Raw genomic sequence first — 15402 nt, 5'->3', positions numbered from 1 at the left:
CAGATTCAACAGGTATCAAAAATTACTTTACAAAACAGACTAGCTTTGGATACATTACTGTTAAAAGAGCAGGGAGTGTGTAGATTGTTAAATCTTACTGATGGAGAATGCTATCTCACCATACACAATGCAACTACCACCTTAGAAGAAGCAGGAAAGAAGGTGAGAGAGGTGTTGGAGCAGACCTGAGATGTTTTCCAGGCAATGCAACTAAAGGACTGGTTTGGCAGCTGGAGCCTCGGATCTTGGTTCATCTCTTTTCTGAATTCACAGGGACTTACAGGTTGGGGCAAATGGCTTTTAAATTTTGTTGTAATGTTGGGTTGTGGATTCTTGCTCTTGATGATTGGCCTTGCTATTGTAAAACGTACAATTTCACAACTTTTATCTTCTCTATCCTCTCTATCTGTTATGTGAAAATCACCACCCTGGATGAAGATTATATAGGCAGTGTGTGAGCCACGGGGCAATGTGGGGGACTGGAGGAGTTAACGTCTCAAACACTGCAGTGGGGGAAGCCCTGCAGAGCAATGATGAACTGCAGGTGAGAAGCCGGTCAGCAACAGAACATGGAGGTCATTCTCCCTCTCTCTTTCCTCCGCCCCCCTCCAGTAAGAGACTGGGCCACCAACCGTTACATTTTCCAAGTTCAGATTGCTTTTGCCGTAAATAAAATGTTTAATCTATCATTTGGTGTCGCCTCACCTTAATTTAGCCCGAGGGGATCACAAACTCACTGTAACTCCCTGGGTTACCCAGTCTGGGCTGTACCAACAGCCTCCAACCGTAATTCCAGGAGAATTGTGTGAACTCAGCCTGGACTTATCTGTGTCATGAACGAACAGATTTTGCAGCCAGAAAATTGGGTACTAGAAAAAGGTGAGCAGCAATTCAGAGAAGCAGAGCAGAAAAACAATGGACATGAAAGCATAAAATTGCTTCTACAGTTTAAGAAATGGTAGGAGAGCTGGATAAGTCCTGCTAAAAAGCAGAAGTTTTGAATGAGGAATTCACTGTGAAGTATCATTGCTGTCCTTCCATTGGTGAAGCCAAAACCCAAGAGGTGTAGAGCATGTGGACTGCATATCCTGGGGATTACAAATGTAAGAACGAAGGACTTCTTAAATCTATGTTGACACCAAAAATGTTCAGGAAGAGATTTCTGGACATACAGAAATAGGAGTAATTTGTTACAAGGTAGGCATCTGATAAATTTTAATCTTTGCAAGGATGCGTCTACAGGAGATTAATGTTCAGGGAATATTCACACTTACCATATAATTTCATTGTTCTACTGCAAATTCTGAAGTAGTTCCAACATTTTTCTGAATATGGTTACCAGTGAACAACTGCAGACAGCAAATCTAGCTGTGTCTGAAAGAGGCAGCAGTTCTGCTCCTGAGTGTCAGTAAAGAGTTACTTGGGGTGTAAGTGATGGTGCGCAGAATCAATTACTTCTACCAAGATAAATGAGAATGGGCAAACTGATAGAAATTGAAAGATCAGACCTTTTTCTTAGAAAACACTCTTCAACAAAAATGAGTTAGTTCTTTTCCCTAATAGCTACAAGAATGCAGCTGATGATAAGGTAAATTCAAAAAAGAACTTGGAAGAAGGAAGCCTGCTTTTCTGTGTAAGCAGAGAACATGGTGAACGTGCAGCAGGGCAGTCTGTTTCTCCCATCCAGAAATGGAAGCTAGCAGAGTTGAACAAACCTTACAAAATTAGTATTGAAAGACTGAAATATTTATATTAGGCCATCACTCTTTGTCTCATACTGATTTGTACTCGACTGATGTGGTGTACCTCTTAGGAAAGGAACAAATAAAGCATGTGGTCCAAACATGTAATTGGGGCTATACTAAAATGGTTTGGAAATGTGAAGGCACATCTGCTGCTCAGGCATTGTTCAGGTTTTGGCCCATGTGAGTCCAGCAAGTGTGGAGTTTACCGCTATTACAAGGCAAGAGTTTTCTAGGGGAACTAGAGAAGGCAATAACAGTGGCTTGTAGCTTAGGTGTCAAAAGTGTCACAGTGGATTCTACATTCTGCCCTTTTTTCCTGATAAAATAGGGCCCGGTAGTCTCTGGTTCTCTTTTGATGAGTAAATTTGAGAGATGGTTCAGCGTGGACGTGGGTCTGTCCTTCATATTGCCATGAGCACAAGGCATTTAGGAACACTGCTACCCCCAAAAATGTGGTCTTTTGCATTGGCCCAACAGTAGAACCTATGTGGACAAAACATTTTGAAGAGCTAGATTTTTGCAGCAAGGGAAGTAATAGTTCTTTGTGTTTATTAGAAACCAAGCTGCTTTTGAGCCAAGGATTTTCTGGGGGAAGGAAGTAGAGTGAAAATTGGAGGATTGTGTAAGGAAGAAGAATTCGGAGGGTCAATTCCAAAAAGTGCACAAGGGCTGTTTTTTAGCTGTCAGCATGTATGGGATGTGTAGATAGTATCTGTAGATAGCTTTTTTTAACTTTATACTGCTGCTAGTTTACCTTTATTACTATTTGTAAAGTTCAGTGCAGATGTGTGGCTAAAAGACAACACTGGAAACTTTCAAGCACTTTTCAGATCTAATGGGCAACAAAATACGTTTAATGAAATGGCATGAACACACAACAGTCTTTCAGTTTTGTTGCACAGTCAACAGAAAAGTACAAATCAATAAATACTACTTCTCCAAAGCACAGAGGAAGTCATTAACCTTTTCCTTTACATAAAAAAAGAAAATAAGTTTGCTTTTAAAGGGAAGAAAATGTACTTATGTCACATAAATACATGGACACATACAAACAAAATAATGGATATTTTACCAATATTAGACATAAATACGAACCAAATTTGATGGCACTGTTTTATTTAACTGAAAAATTACAAGCAATATGGTTAATACTAATACAGTTCTTGAGGCCAAGATGATCTATCTACATCCCCAGTTGCAGCAGGTATTAAGCCAACAGAGATTGCTGAGGTGAACATCACTGGATTGTCCTGGCAACCAGCAGCATATGCCAGTCCTGTTAGATTGGGCTGGTGAGACTCTAAGAAACCAAGTGCTTCCTGCGGGAAGTCCTTCGTACTTTCCTTTGTCATAGCTCTCTGACACGTGCAGTGTATGTGCAGCCCTATGGCTCGTGGCCCAGTGAGTGTTTTGCTACATGGTTCTGTATGGCAGGAAGATTGCACCTGTCAGGACCTGCTGCATTTTACCTTTGTGCAGTGGCTGGGATGGCTGACCAATATTCCGGAATCTTTATGGCTACATTGAGGCTTGTAACCTCATTAGGAAGCAGATGATCCAGCAGGATCATACCAGGAATCCAAACACAGACAATGCAACTGCTACTGCTGTTATAATTTGCCAATCATCTGATGAAAACACACTTTATTAATGAAAGACCTGGGTTTCAAGTTGTTTATTGTGTCTACATAAGGGTTGCATGCATAGCTGTAGGGATGTTGCTAAGATCCTTCTGTACAGGTAAGCTTTAGTAACAGCGTGTCTACTTCTCTGATAGAAGCAGTATAATGCAGACCACTAGCACGCAGAGCTTCATTCTCCTGCTATGACCAGCCACCTCTCTTTGTCAGCATCCAGGGGAAGAGCTCAAATTGCCCACAGGTTTCTTCATTTGCTCATTTGGTGGGAGAAAATAAAGTGCAAAGATCATGTTTGTTGAGAATTATAGTTGTAATACAAGGCATCTGATTGCAGCCTGAGTGCAAAGAGGGTAAAAAAAGAGGAGCAGGAGATCTTTGATTTTTACATCCTCCCTGTACATACATGACCATACCAGAGAAATTACAAATCTAAATTTTGGTCACCATTTATTACTCTGCGGTCACATGACTGTCTAATGTGAAAGCTTTTCCTGGAAATTTGAAAACTCTATACCACATTCTGCATGTGCGGTAGCTGAGAAGTTGCTATGCATTTCTCTTCCTTTTTAAAGGGACAGACATCCTAGGGAGTTTTAGGTTGTCTTTGGTCAAGTGCAGCGTGCTTGAGTGTAATGCAGAAAGTGCATAACATAGCCAGTTCTTGCAGCGTGCAACTTTGGCAATTACAGGTCTCTTGCTTTCAAGTTCTGACCTGTCCTTTACTGGTGGTTTTTAACGTATCAGCAGTCAGTGTCTCCAGTGTACCCTCATAGGGTATAAAACCAGATTTGAAAAATGCAATTTGTGAAGGTGTTTAGCATGAATGATGAAGCTTTCACCTATATAAAACAGTACTCTATGAACCCCTATTTCTTGCTCTTATTTTCATGCACGAATTAAAATCTGAGACCACTGTCTGACTGTTACTTTAAAGAAAGAATACTGCTTTCACAGGGAGGAGAAATGGGAGGACTTTCTGAAAACTAAGGATAGGTTTCCAAGAGGGCTTATCTATCCTTTAAGGGTCTATAAATTAGTGTCAAAGTTCAATAGTTCCAACCCTGGCTGCTAAGCAGTTCCAACAATTTGGCCTTATGTACTTCTGGAAATAAATCAATATTTCTACTTAGTGAATGTCAACTATTTCATGAGCTTTTGAAATCACTAGTAACATATTTAATGCTGATACTACTGAAAAATGTGTGGGATCAAGTAAAGCTTTTTGAAATCCAAGCACTCCACTTCGTTATAGTAATTAATCTTTATAGAAACTACATTTTTTTCAGACATGAATGTGTATGTCAGTTCCATTCAACTGTAGCACCATGGAGTCTTTTGAAAAGATGTTGCCTCAGGGCAGAGAGTTGCAGAGTACAGAGTTGCTAAAGATCATTAGCCTCAAGCTTTAGCTTACCAATTCTGCAAAAAAAATTAATTGTGTTCTACATCTCTGGTGCTTACTAGCTATAAGCTGGCATTTTGTATATATTCTTCTTCTTGTCACTAAACAAGTCCACAGAATTTTTTTCTTAAAGGTATTTATTGGAAATGACACATGTAAGACAGCTTTTTAGGTTAAAGTATCTCTTTAAATTTCTAAATACAAATGTCAACTAAATTTATAAAAACAGATATATTGATTATAACCTTTCACAGTAATTACAGATATTTATTACCTTCCAACAAGTATCTAATTTTATGAATCTATATAAACATTTTTATTACAAAAGAAATATTTCTAAAACCCTATGTCTTATTATTTATCACCATATATGGAGTTTGTGTTAGGCAAGTAAATCTACCTCATATTTAAAACATTTTTTTTGTTTTAAGGTGTTTATGTTTGTATATTTAATGACAACGAAATGGATTCTTTACTAGTAGCTGTTAATAATTGGTTTATGAAAATAGTTTTCTTCTGTAACTACTTTTCATTTTAATGAAAGTTGTACAGTTTTAGCTACCTCCTGGTATGAGATATCAGGCCTTGTGTATAAATTTGTTGACCTGCATATAATCTCAAGTAATAATCTGGCAAGTAAACAAGAACAAAAAAGGCTAAGTAAACAATAACTGCCAAATGTATGTAGCCTAATTTATGTGTATCACAATTCTGTGTTTTCTATTACTGCTAGTGTTCTGGCAACCTGGAAAAATTAACATATTGAAGTCTGCTGTCTTCTGTACTCTCCAAGGAACATGGGCTTCACACATTGTCTCATACTGTTTCATCATGTGAGAAAGAGTTGACATGTAAAGCTCTGTATCTACCAAGTTCTTCTGCTTTCTCACAAGACTGGCAGAGGGAAACGAAAGGTGATCATCATTATACCTGTTGATCAGTATGAAATAATATGGACACTAAGCAGAAATTCCTAGGTTGCCTGGATCACGTTTTATGAGGAATTATTTCATTACAGGTACATAAACAAGTGATGTGAGGTAAAAGCCTGTTGTAAAACATAGTCACTTTTTCCAGGTTAATTTAGAACTGCTGGTAGAAATCTTGGTAGGGAAAATGGTTAGGTTTTGTAACAGGACATGTAGTCAAATGGTTTTGTCCATTTTATGACAGATTCTTGTACATTACATTCTAGGGAATAGTTTATTTATTTCTTTTTTAAAGAAAGTGAGAGTAAGTGGGGAAGATTAAAACAAAGGTGTCAACACTTTCTACTCTGGTTGATACTCAATGGTATGTACTTACTCTTGGTAGATCTATGAAGGATGCAAGATACCCAGACTTGAGTATAGTGTATTAATCTGACCACAGGAAATTAAAAACTTAAAACAAAAGCATATTCAGGTTTATTGAGGCATTTCAAGAACCACTTCTGTCAACTAAGCAGGAATAATTTTCAGCAACTGCTAAGGAAAGCATGTGATTTTATTTTTTTTTTAATTATTTTAGCTTTAAGAAAGTTAAGAATGTACAGGAAATTAAGAGAGAGCATGAAGAAATTGAATCGGTATCTTTAGAGTGTAAGATTTCGTGATATCATGGTGAATAAGGTGGTGGTGACTGATCTGCAGCAATTTTGTCATAAGCTGGTGGAGCATCAGGTACCTATGGTAAGGAAAATGGGTGTGAAAGACTGAAAAAACAAGTGCGGTACAAGAAAATGACATTAAAGATGCAGTGAGCTATTTACCTTTGTATCAGATACGGTACTACAGCTTTAAATAGCTGAGCTCATTCATTATGTCTTTTTTTTTTTTAAGTTAGTTTTTGCTAATATGTTTTTTGGTTTTACATCAGATTAATTTCATTTTCTTTGTATTATTCATCCAAAAAGATAATTTTCAGTGTTATAAGGAGAGGAATTTTCAAAAAAAGAGGAATTTTTCTTTTTTTTTTTTTTGAGAATTCAGACTAGTATTGAAATTTTTCTTGATGAAGAGTCTTGATGCAGGTAGATTGTCTTATTTCCAATGTTAACAATTTGGGCAGCTTATTTAAAATTGGCTGTAAATTAGCCTTTTCCCTATTCTAAAAATATTTAAACACACATATAACTTGACATATAAATTTATCAATTAAGTTATTTTAACTTTTTAAAAATTATAGGTTTGAATGTTCATCTTTCCATAATGATTAGAGGAGCTAAAGCCTTGAAGTTTTATAACATTCCCTGACAATCGGTGTCAGGGTATAGTATTCCAGATGCAGTCCATTTGTTGTTTGTCAGAATGGCAAAACATCTGTTAGGGAGGTGTTTGTTTATTCAGTATATTTCAGCATTCAGGTGTTACATCATTCTAATAGATTACATCATGATCATACAACTTAAGAATAAAGGTAGCTGAAAGAAAAGGATTTTTTAAAATAATTCTTTACAGTAGATTTTAAAAACCCTTTTGACAGTAAAAATTGTGCAAAATAAATACTACTTTTTAAGGTAATGTAGAGGCATTGAAGACCCAATCTAGAGAGCACACCCCAAGAAAGAAATCTTCAAGAAGTGACTGTTTACCAAGATTGTCTCACCATGTCTTGCTATGTTGTAAGTAAATGAAACCTTGAGTTGCAACTTACCACAGAATTCATGTTTCTGTACTCCTGCAGAGCCATTTTGCAGTCCAGTATTTTTCCCTCACCTACCACGGTTTGTATTGTGCCCACACTAGAGCTTTTGCTCTGTGACAGATCATAAAGAAATATGGGAAAATGAAAGGAAGAAGAGAATGTGAAGTTGGAGCAAATTATGCATAATTTAATATTTGACAACATATTTACAATATGTATTAGAATCTGGGATTAGGGCCAGACACAATGCCAGCAAGTAAGAGATGTAATCTACCTATCACTTTTTGCTGTCTCTGCTCAGACATTCTCTCCTGTATTACCCAATTACATCACCAGAGAAATGAGGATCACAGTTTTTAGGTCAAGAATTCCTGCAGGAACTGACACCTTTTCACATACCTGAATGCCTCCTCCTTTTTATCCCACCCATTTCTTTCTTTAATCTCCAACCATTTTCTTTTCCATTTTTCCACCATTTCTGTTGTATGCATTCTGTACCACTCCTCCCCTAGCCAAAAAGCCTAACAAAAACTTGATTTTCAAAACTAGAAAGCAGCAATCTGCAATGAGAAAGAATTTAAAAAGAGGTTGTGCTTTTTAGCATGATGTACAAAGCAGGCATGACAGAATTCTGTTTGCTTTTTGAAGGTTTTTTAAGTATTACCTTCATTTTTGCAACATTTCACTATGGAAGTTCAGGTTTTATGTATTCTGCCAGTTGATACATATGTTGGATAGACTGCTGGAAAGGTAACAGGAAAAAGTTACTGGAAACAGGAAGGAAGTAGATTTGCTGACTTAGATGAGAGATATGTTTTTAAATTCCAAATGGTCACATATTTTTTGAAATATTAGGATAACTGAAAGTTATTTACTGAAAGTTATTATCCAATATGTAGTTGGATAAAGCTTTCACTTTAAAGGATTACAAGTGGCCTCCCTTTCATAGGAGAGAGAGCAGAACTTCAAAGATAAAGCTTTAAGACTTCTAACAACAGATGTTATGAGAAGGATTGTGCCTATTTTTATATTTTTTAAGAAGACAGAAAGTAGAGTTTTTTAAAAGTAGTGTTTAGAAAGCAAACCTCAAACCTGCACTGCTTTTTTGTAAATCTTAAAACTGCAAGTCAACTTTTATACAAATAAGTCATGCATCATGCATATATGAACACAATATTTACTTAGTTACTAGTAACAGTTATTTTTCTTCCCTGCTTCCTCAATTTACTCTAATCATAACTGTCCTTATTTAGGGGTAAGTCTTATGAGTAGTGAATATGTTATTTTTATTTAAATGAAAACACACAGAACATATCTTGACTTTGTGTAAATAATAAATATAATGCTTCCTAGAGATCAGTTTTGCCACTGATGTGTTGGGCAACTGGGTTCATCTCCCTATGCTTCCTCTTACCTCTTTGCCTGACTTGCAAGTTCTTCAGGGCAAGATGAGTTTCATATTGTGTGATTTTACCTGTGTATATGTCAGTGTATATATTGTCTGAGATAATGATGTCCTATTACAGATTCGATGTACTCTGCATTAATGTAATGCAAATAATGATAGTATGTTGTCAAAATAACAGTGTGCTAGAAAGTGAGCTGCCATGCTTACCCGCAGACTTTTATAGCCACTACGTCTTTTGTAATACCAGCAGCCAAAGATAAGTAAAATTGCCAGCACCAAAATGAAAAGTCCAACACCCAGAGCTCTGTTGGGAAAGCAAAACAAAATAATTAACATCAGAACTAGATGCATTCTTCTGGGAGCAAGAAAGATTAGAACAAAAGTTTGTATCAGCATCCTTTTATCAGAGGAATGCATGGAACAGAATTTACCTTAGAAGATAGACAAAGTATCAGTAACTTCAGCCAATCTCTGTAGATTAAGCAGTTAGCTAAATTCTCTGCCAAGTTCTTAAGCATTTTACAAATCAGGAATATATTGCTTCAAAGATAATAATCTACCAATGACTACTGCTTCTAAAAAAACCCCTGCCTGTAAATCCAGCAAACAGCATTGCAATATTGGAAGGGAATGTGAAATAAATTAAATACCACACCTGCAGAGACACAGCTCATATTTATTTGTTAAATTTCTCTAGGCAGCAGGTATGGAGAAATGTATCCTAATTGCATCATATTGCAACAACTGTTGATGACAGAAGGGTTTTTTGGGTACATGAAACACTACACAACCTCAAAACCCAAGTAAGAAACTTTGAATTATTCATAAAAACCTCTATAATTCTTTAGTTCTTGTTCCGTGATGTACTAGGGACAGTACTGGTGTCATTGGCTCATTTTAGGGAAGGTAGGCTTTGCAAACTGTGCTCTAAGACATCCTTCCCACTGCTTACCAGGGACTTGGGAGAAATAGCACAGTTACACTATCTGTCAGAAAGCAAGCTGACAAAGTAATTCAGGTTTGCTCGTCACAAAACCCTCCCTGATGTGCTAACATCCCCCCTGTTAACACATACAGAATTCACTCCCTGCTTCTTTGTTCTTTGCTTCTTCAGGAACAGAAGAGTCTGCAAAACGCTGAGAGGGAAAAGAGGACCAGAAAAAAAATGACCACAAGTCAGGATAAACTCATTCTGACTTACTTTCATGTATCTTCTACCCAGTCGCCCTGCAGTAATTACCACCAGGCTTTTCCATTGAGACTGAGGATTGGGATATGTGACTTATCAGAGACCTTTTATATCTATTTGTTATCATTTTCACTGACTCAGAGTCTCATGAAGGAGTGTTTCTTTGTGACCTAAGACGCCTGAAAGAAGATGAAAGCAGATCCGTGTAGCAGAACAGGCTGTCTTTTTACCTGAACTGCCTGCGTGCTGTTTGAAGTATGAAGCCCCTTGGAACCAAAGGAACTTTCTTTTTCACAAGTCCCTGAATCTTCCAAGTCGCTCCTGCCTTTTCAAGACTTTGCGTTGGCTGGAGATCTATTTAACCCAAGAAGAGAGCTCATGACATTCACTTGCTTCCTGGTGCAGCCATGTCGCAGCCGATCTCCAAAGTTACGCATTGGCTCCCCCCGGTTATGTCACTGCTCCCAGCACAGTTAAAACTTGGAGAGACTATTTCTCCAAGCACTTGCTGCCTTTTCTACATTTTGAGTCTGCTTCCTGCTTTTCATATGCTCTGTAGTTTTAGCCATCCATTAGCCTGTATCCCCCACAGAATGTGTGTCGTTTCTGGAGTTGGCGATTTTAGCTGTGTGTTTGCCGCCTAACTCCTTCCCTACCTGTTCAGGGGCTAGTATGAAAAGTGTGTATGCAACTTCTTGCAATTCCAGTTAAAGCTGCAGCTGTGCTACTAGGAATCTGTGCTTGTATCTTGACTGCTCCTTCTGGTACTGGAAGCAGAGAGACAATTTTCCCTCTCATATCTAGAAAACCTGCTTACAATTGCAGCCATCCGGATTCATGGCAGTTAGAGGTGAGTGTACTCAGTTTTAAGTGCTGAGACACGACTCATCAGCTTTTTCTTTTGGAGACCTGAACTGCTTTGGAAGGACTATGAGACACCCTTCCTCTTTGTTTATTATCTCTCCCCAGGGATGAACATGGAGAAACAAGTATCTTGCAGGGAGAGGGGGACAGACACAAGTCACCAAGTTGGGGGCCAGTAAACCAGTACCAGAAGCACATTCCACACACAGATATCCCAAGCACTTTGCCAATATCTGTCTAAAGTAGTAACACATCACGGGTGGGATAGTGTCTCTAGTAATCCAAGACCCAACATACCTTACTGTAAGCCAAAACTAACAAAGCATTAGTTTGAATTAGTTCTGCCTAAGTGGAGTCTCACTCAGGAACAATTTACTGAGAGTTACATTTTATGGCATTGATGTCTCCATCTGCTTTTTGATGGTATTTTACCATTTCTTTATGGTTTTCACTTATGTTATTCTTTAGGGTGAGACAATGTCCCTTTGAGGTTCTGAAGAGAGGTATGTGAATCTGGAGATAAAATTTAGTGTAAAGATGACCTTGCAACAGCCTCAAAAGAAAATTCTAAATAAGCCTCAATAAACCTGGTAATTTTATTATCAAGGTTAATGGCTTGTGATTGTATGATCAAACTCTAGATTCCTGAATTCTGCAATTCTGCTTTTTCTTAGCTGTTGAGGGCTTTTTATGATTCTGCAATGGCAAACTCTATTGGGTTTGTGTGGCAAGGTTTTGGTAGCAGGGGGTTTACAGGAGTGGCTTCTGTGAGAAGCTGCTGGAAGCTTCCCCCATGTCCAACAGAGCCAATACCAGCCGGCTCTAAGACGGACCTGCAGCCAGCCAAGGCCGAGCCCATCAGCTACAGTGGTAGTCCTCTGTGATAACATATTTAAGAAGGGAAAAAAAGTTGCAGCAGGCACAGAAACTGCAGCTGGAGCAAGGAGTGAGAACATGTGAGAGAAACAACCCTGCAGACACCAAGGTCAGTGCAGAAGGAGGGGGAGGAGATGCTTCAGGTGCCAGAGCAGAGATTCCCCTGCAGCCTGTGGTGAAGACCATGGTGAGGCAGGCTGTCCCCCTGCAGTCCATGGAGGTCCACGGTGGAGCAGATATCCACCTGCAGCCCATGGAGAACCCCACACTAGAGCAGGTGGGTTCCCAAAGTAGGTTGTGACCCTGTGGGAACCCCACGCTGGAGCAGGCTCCTGGCAGGACCTGTGGCCCCGTGGAGAGATGAGCCCACGGAGCCAATTTTCTGGCAGGACTTGTGACCCTGCGAGGGACCCAAGCTGGAGCAGTCTGTTCCTGAAAAACTGCAGCCCGTGGAAGGGACCCACACTGGAGCAGTTCGTGAAGAACTGCAGCCTGTGGGAAAGACCCCACGCTGGAGCAGAGGATGAGTGAGGAGTCCTCCCCCTAAGGAGGAAGGAGCGGCAGAGACAATGTGTGATGAACTGACCGTAACCCCCATTCCCTGTTCCCCTGCGCTGCTGGGGGGGGTAGGTAGAGAATCCAGGAATGAAGCTGTGTCTGGGAAGAAGGGAGGGGTGGAGGGAAGGTGTTCCGAGATTTGGTTTTATTTCTCATTACCCTACTCTGGTTGATCGGCAATAAATTAATTTAATTTTCCACAAGTTGAGTCTGGTTTGCCCGTGGCGGTAATTGGTGAGTGATCTCTCCTGTCCTTATCTCGACCCACAAGCCCTTTGTTTTATTTTCTCTCCCCTGTCTGGCTGAGGAGGGGAGTGATAGAATGGCTTTGGTGGGCACCTGGCGTCCAGCCAGGGTCAAGCCACCACACAAACACTAAAGAAAACTACAGGATAGTTAAAATGCACTCTACCTATATACAATGGTGACTTTTTCTGATACTGTTTTGTACATTCCTTTCAATGTAAATTTTTTCAGCAGCTTACATGCTAACATAGATTTTGCTTTATGCTTACTCTTCTGCTGCAAGATAGCTGTGTCCTTTCCCTCTGAAAAAGTTGCCATCTAGATGGTGGGTTCTTCTGGGCATTTTGTGAGCTTGGTCCTGCTCAAACCTACAGGATAGAAATACAGTGCCTCAGTGCAATAAATAATTTGTTATAAAGCATAATATTATTAACTTTTTTGTTTTAAGGGAGCATTTTAGGGAGGCAGCACAATCTGATATCTTCAGAATCAAGTAGATCCATATACATATGCAACTGTCCCAGTTTAAGGCAAAACTCAAAACTGTAACTATAGTCTACATTTGAATAGCTCCACGGACATCAAGGTGTTTGCACCTGAGTGTAACAGAGAAGAATTTGACATGGTGTCTTTAAGCACTAAGTGATGACAGACTTCTGAAGTAAAATCTCTCAGGAATATAGAAAGAAAGGCAATTTACCTGGACAAGAAAAATTATTCAGAAGAAGAATAACTACTGTTGTCCTTCCAAGTAGTTGTTTCCCTATTTCTGTTATTCCCTGTAAACACTCAAGGGCCAGTTTTCCATCAGCGTAAACTCTCAGAAGTCTATTGATTTTCAGATGGTTATACTAATTTATGTCTGCTGACAATCTATACTTAGATGTGTAGGGAATTTATATTATAATCTTAATTTCTGGTCTTAAAGGAATAATCATCCAACTAAAAGCAGTCTGAACAGTTAAAAGTCTAACTAGTCAAGTATAATGAAGAAGAAATCCGCAAGTAATCATGTTTCTGTCATATAAACAGCACAACAGATCCTACTTGACAGTATCCAGCTAATCTCCCTACCTTACACAGGTAAAGTACAAAATCTGCTGACTTTACTGAAGAGAATTCTAGCCAAGGAAACAAAACATTTTTCAGAGTTCACTTAGAGACAGTCAAGCCTCTTCTGAAGCAATTTTGAAGCAACACAGAAAATTTGGGTTAGAATAAAAAAATACAAATCTTACCTCCTTCAGACCTGTCTTCTGTCTGTTAACTGAAAGGCATGTACAGCTTGCTTTTCCTTGACTTGGTCTGTTTTTTTTCTTCTTTGATCTGTTCTCTCATGACTATCACGAGTTTAAATTCCTTTCAGTACAGCTTCTGAATGCATTAATTAGCATGAAAGAGGCAAGGAGACAACTTTTCATTTTCCTCTTACAGTCTGCATCCTTCCCTCCTAATAAGCAGTTCAAAAAATCTGTTATTTTTTCATCTATTACATACCCTCTGAGAAATGGCTTAACACCATTTAGCTGGCTAATTAGTAGGAGCTCCTAGAGTGGGCAGACTACTTCTAAATTCAAACAAGTTTTGATTTAGGATTGATTATTTTATGACAGAGGGCTGGTGTTTTCGCATGTGTTTAACTACAGCCTTGTTTATGCACATTTTTTCCACAATTGTAACACTATGGAAACTAGTATAGTTGGAGCAAAACTCATAGATGGATGCTGTCATACCATGATAGAAGTGTTTTAGATGAGGGTAAGTACTGTTTCATTCTGTATTGGTAAGCAAATGCTGCAACAAAAATAGAGTCTGTCCCACAGGCTGCAGAATGAACGAGGCCGGGTTTCCTATGGATTTGTGCAAATTGCCCATGCTCACACTGCAGTAATTCCTAGCAGTCTGTGGTTAATTCAGAGGTACTGTCATGGGCCAGCAGTCTTAGTTACTGCCAAAAAAAAAGACAGAAGAACCATGTTCTCTTTGTCATTTGTCCCAATGTATCATTAATTTCGGCCTCTATCCAGCTGCAGATTTTTTTTAAGTTTGAAGGACTCAAACTTAAAACTCTGAAGTTTTTGCTTATATTTGAAGCTGTGAACCTGGCTCTAACTGTGGTTGAAAATGGCTGACAGACTCAAAAGTGAACAGGAAAGAACAGATAGTGTGAGAAATCAGATGAAAAATCTTAACATCAATATTCTTAGGTAGGGCCAGGCTGGCAACAGTCAGACCATTTTTCTGCTTGTGTGTTTTGCCTAATTATGGCAAAAATCTGATCTTTCTTTGGATATTTTTCCCTGCTGGTGCCCAGTGACAGGACCAGAGGCAGTGAGCACAGACTGAAACACAGGAGGCTCCAGATGAACATCAGGAAATGCTTTTTTACTGTGATGGTGACTGAGCCCTGGCACAGGACATCCAGAGTGATTGTGGAGTCTCCATCCTTGGAGATGTTCAAAAGCCATCCGGACATGGTCCTGGGCAACCAGCTCTGGGTGGCCCTGCTTGAGCAGGGGAGTTTGATCAGATGACTTCCAGAGGTCCCTGCCAACCTCAGTCATTCTGTGATTAACACCAGAAGGATCTAATTGTTTTTGCTAGACCCATTAAAGTTTGAAATAACATGTTCTTTGTGGAGGGAAAAATAAAGGGACGAAGAAGAATGAACATTATTGAGGAGCATAAACTTGTTCATTTGGCCAAATAGTTCAGTGTTTCTCTTCTATTATCCCAGATGAACTCAATGGGTGTTTCAAAGGTGAAAGAGATGTAGGGAAAGTTTCTGTAGATACCCATGCCTGTAAAACAGTAAGTGTATGCTATCACAGTCTATCAAGTTCCCAAGC

The 15402-nt window shown here is 39.0% G+C and overlaps 1 protein-coding gene across 1 annotated transcript; it reads right to left on the bottom strand.

Moving 5' to 3' along the window:
• Positions 1-5134: 5134 nt before the first annotated feature.
• On the bottom strand, positions 5135-13930 carry MLANA (melan-A). Its single transcript, XM_075020100.1, has 5 exons — positions 13792-13930; positions 12823-12921; positions 9028-9124; positions 7422-7523; positions 5135-6452 (listed from the first exon to the last, which is right to left on the bottom strand). Exons 2-5 carry the CDS (start codon positions 12894-12896, stop codon positions 6384-6386), a joined length of 342 nt encoding a protein of 113 aa, XP_074876201.1. The 5' UTR covers positions 12897-12921; positions 13792-13930; the 3' UTR covers positions 5135-6383.
• Between the last annotated feature and the right edge of the window lie 1472 nt (positions 13931-15402).

Source organism: Buteo buteo, chromosome Z, assembly GCF_964188355.1.
Source record: "Buteo buteo chromosome Z, bButBut1.hap1.1, whole genome shotgun sequence".
In the NCBI taxonomy this organism is placed as follows: Eukaryota; Metazoa; Chordata; class Aves; order Accipitriformes; family Accipitridae; genus Buteo; species Buteo buteo.
Note: the sequence above shows the minus strand (reverse complement) of the source record. Positions and strands in the feature narration are given on the sequence as shown.

Coding starts and splice junctions, on each gene's coding strand:
- MLANA (XM_075020100.1), bottom strand. CDS start 12,896: ATGCCCAGAAGAACCCACCATCTAGATGGCAACTTTTTCAGAGGGAAA. Junction 7,524..9,027: donor GTGGCTATAAAAGTCTGCGG/GTAAGCATGGCA, acceptor GATCTGTCACAG/AGCAAAAGCTCTAGTGTGGG. Junction 6,453..7,421: donor ACAGAAACATGAATTCTGTG/GTAAGTTGCAAC, acceptor TCCTTACCATAG/GTACCTGATGCTCCACCAGC.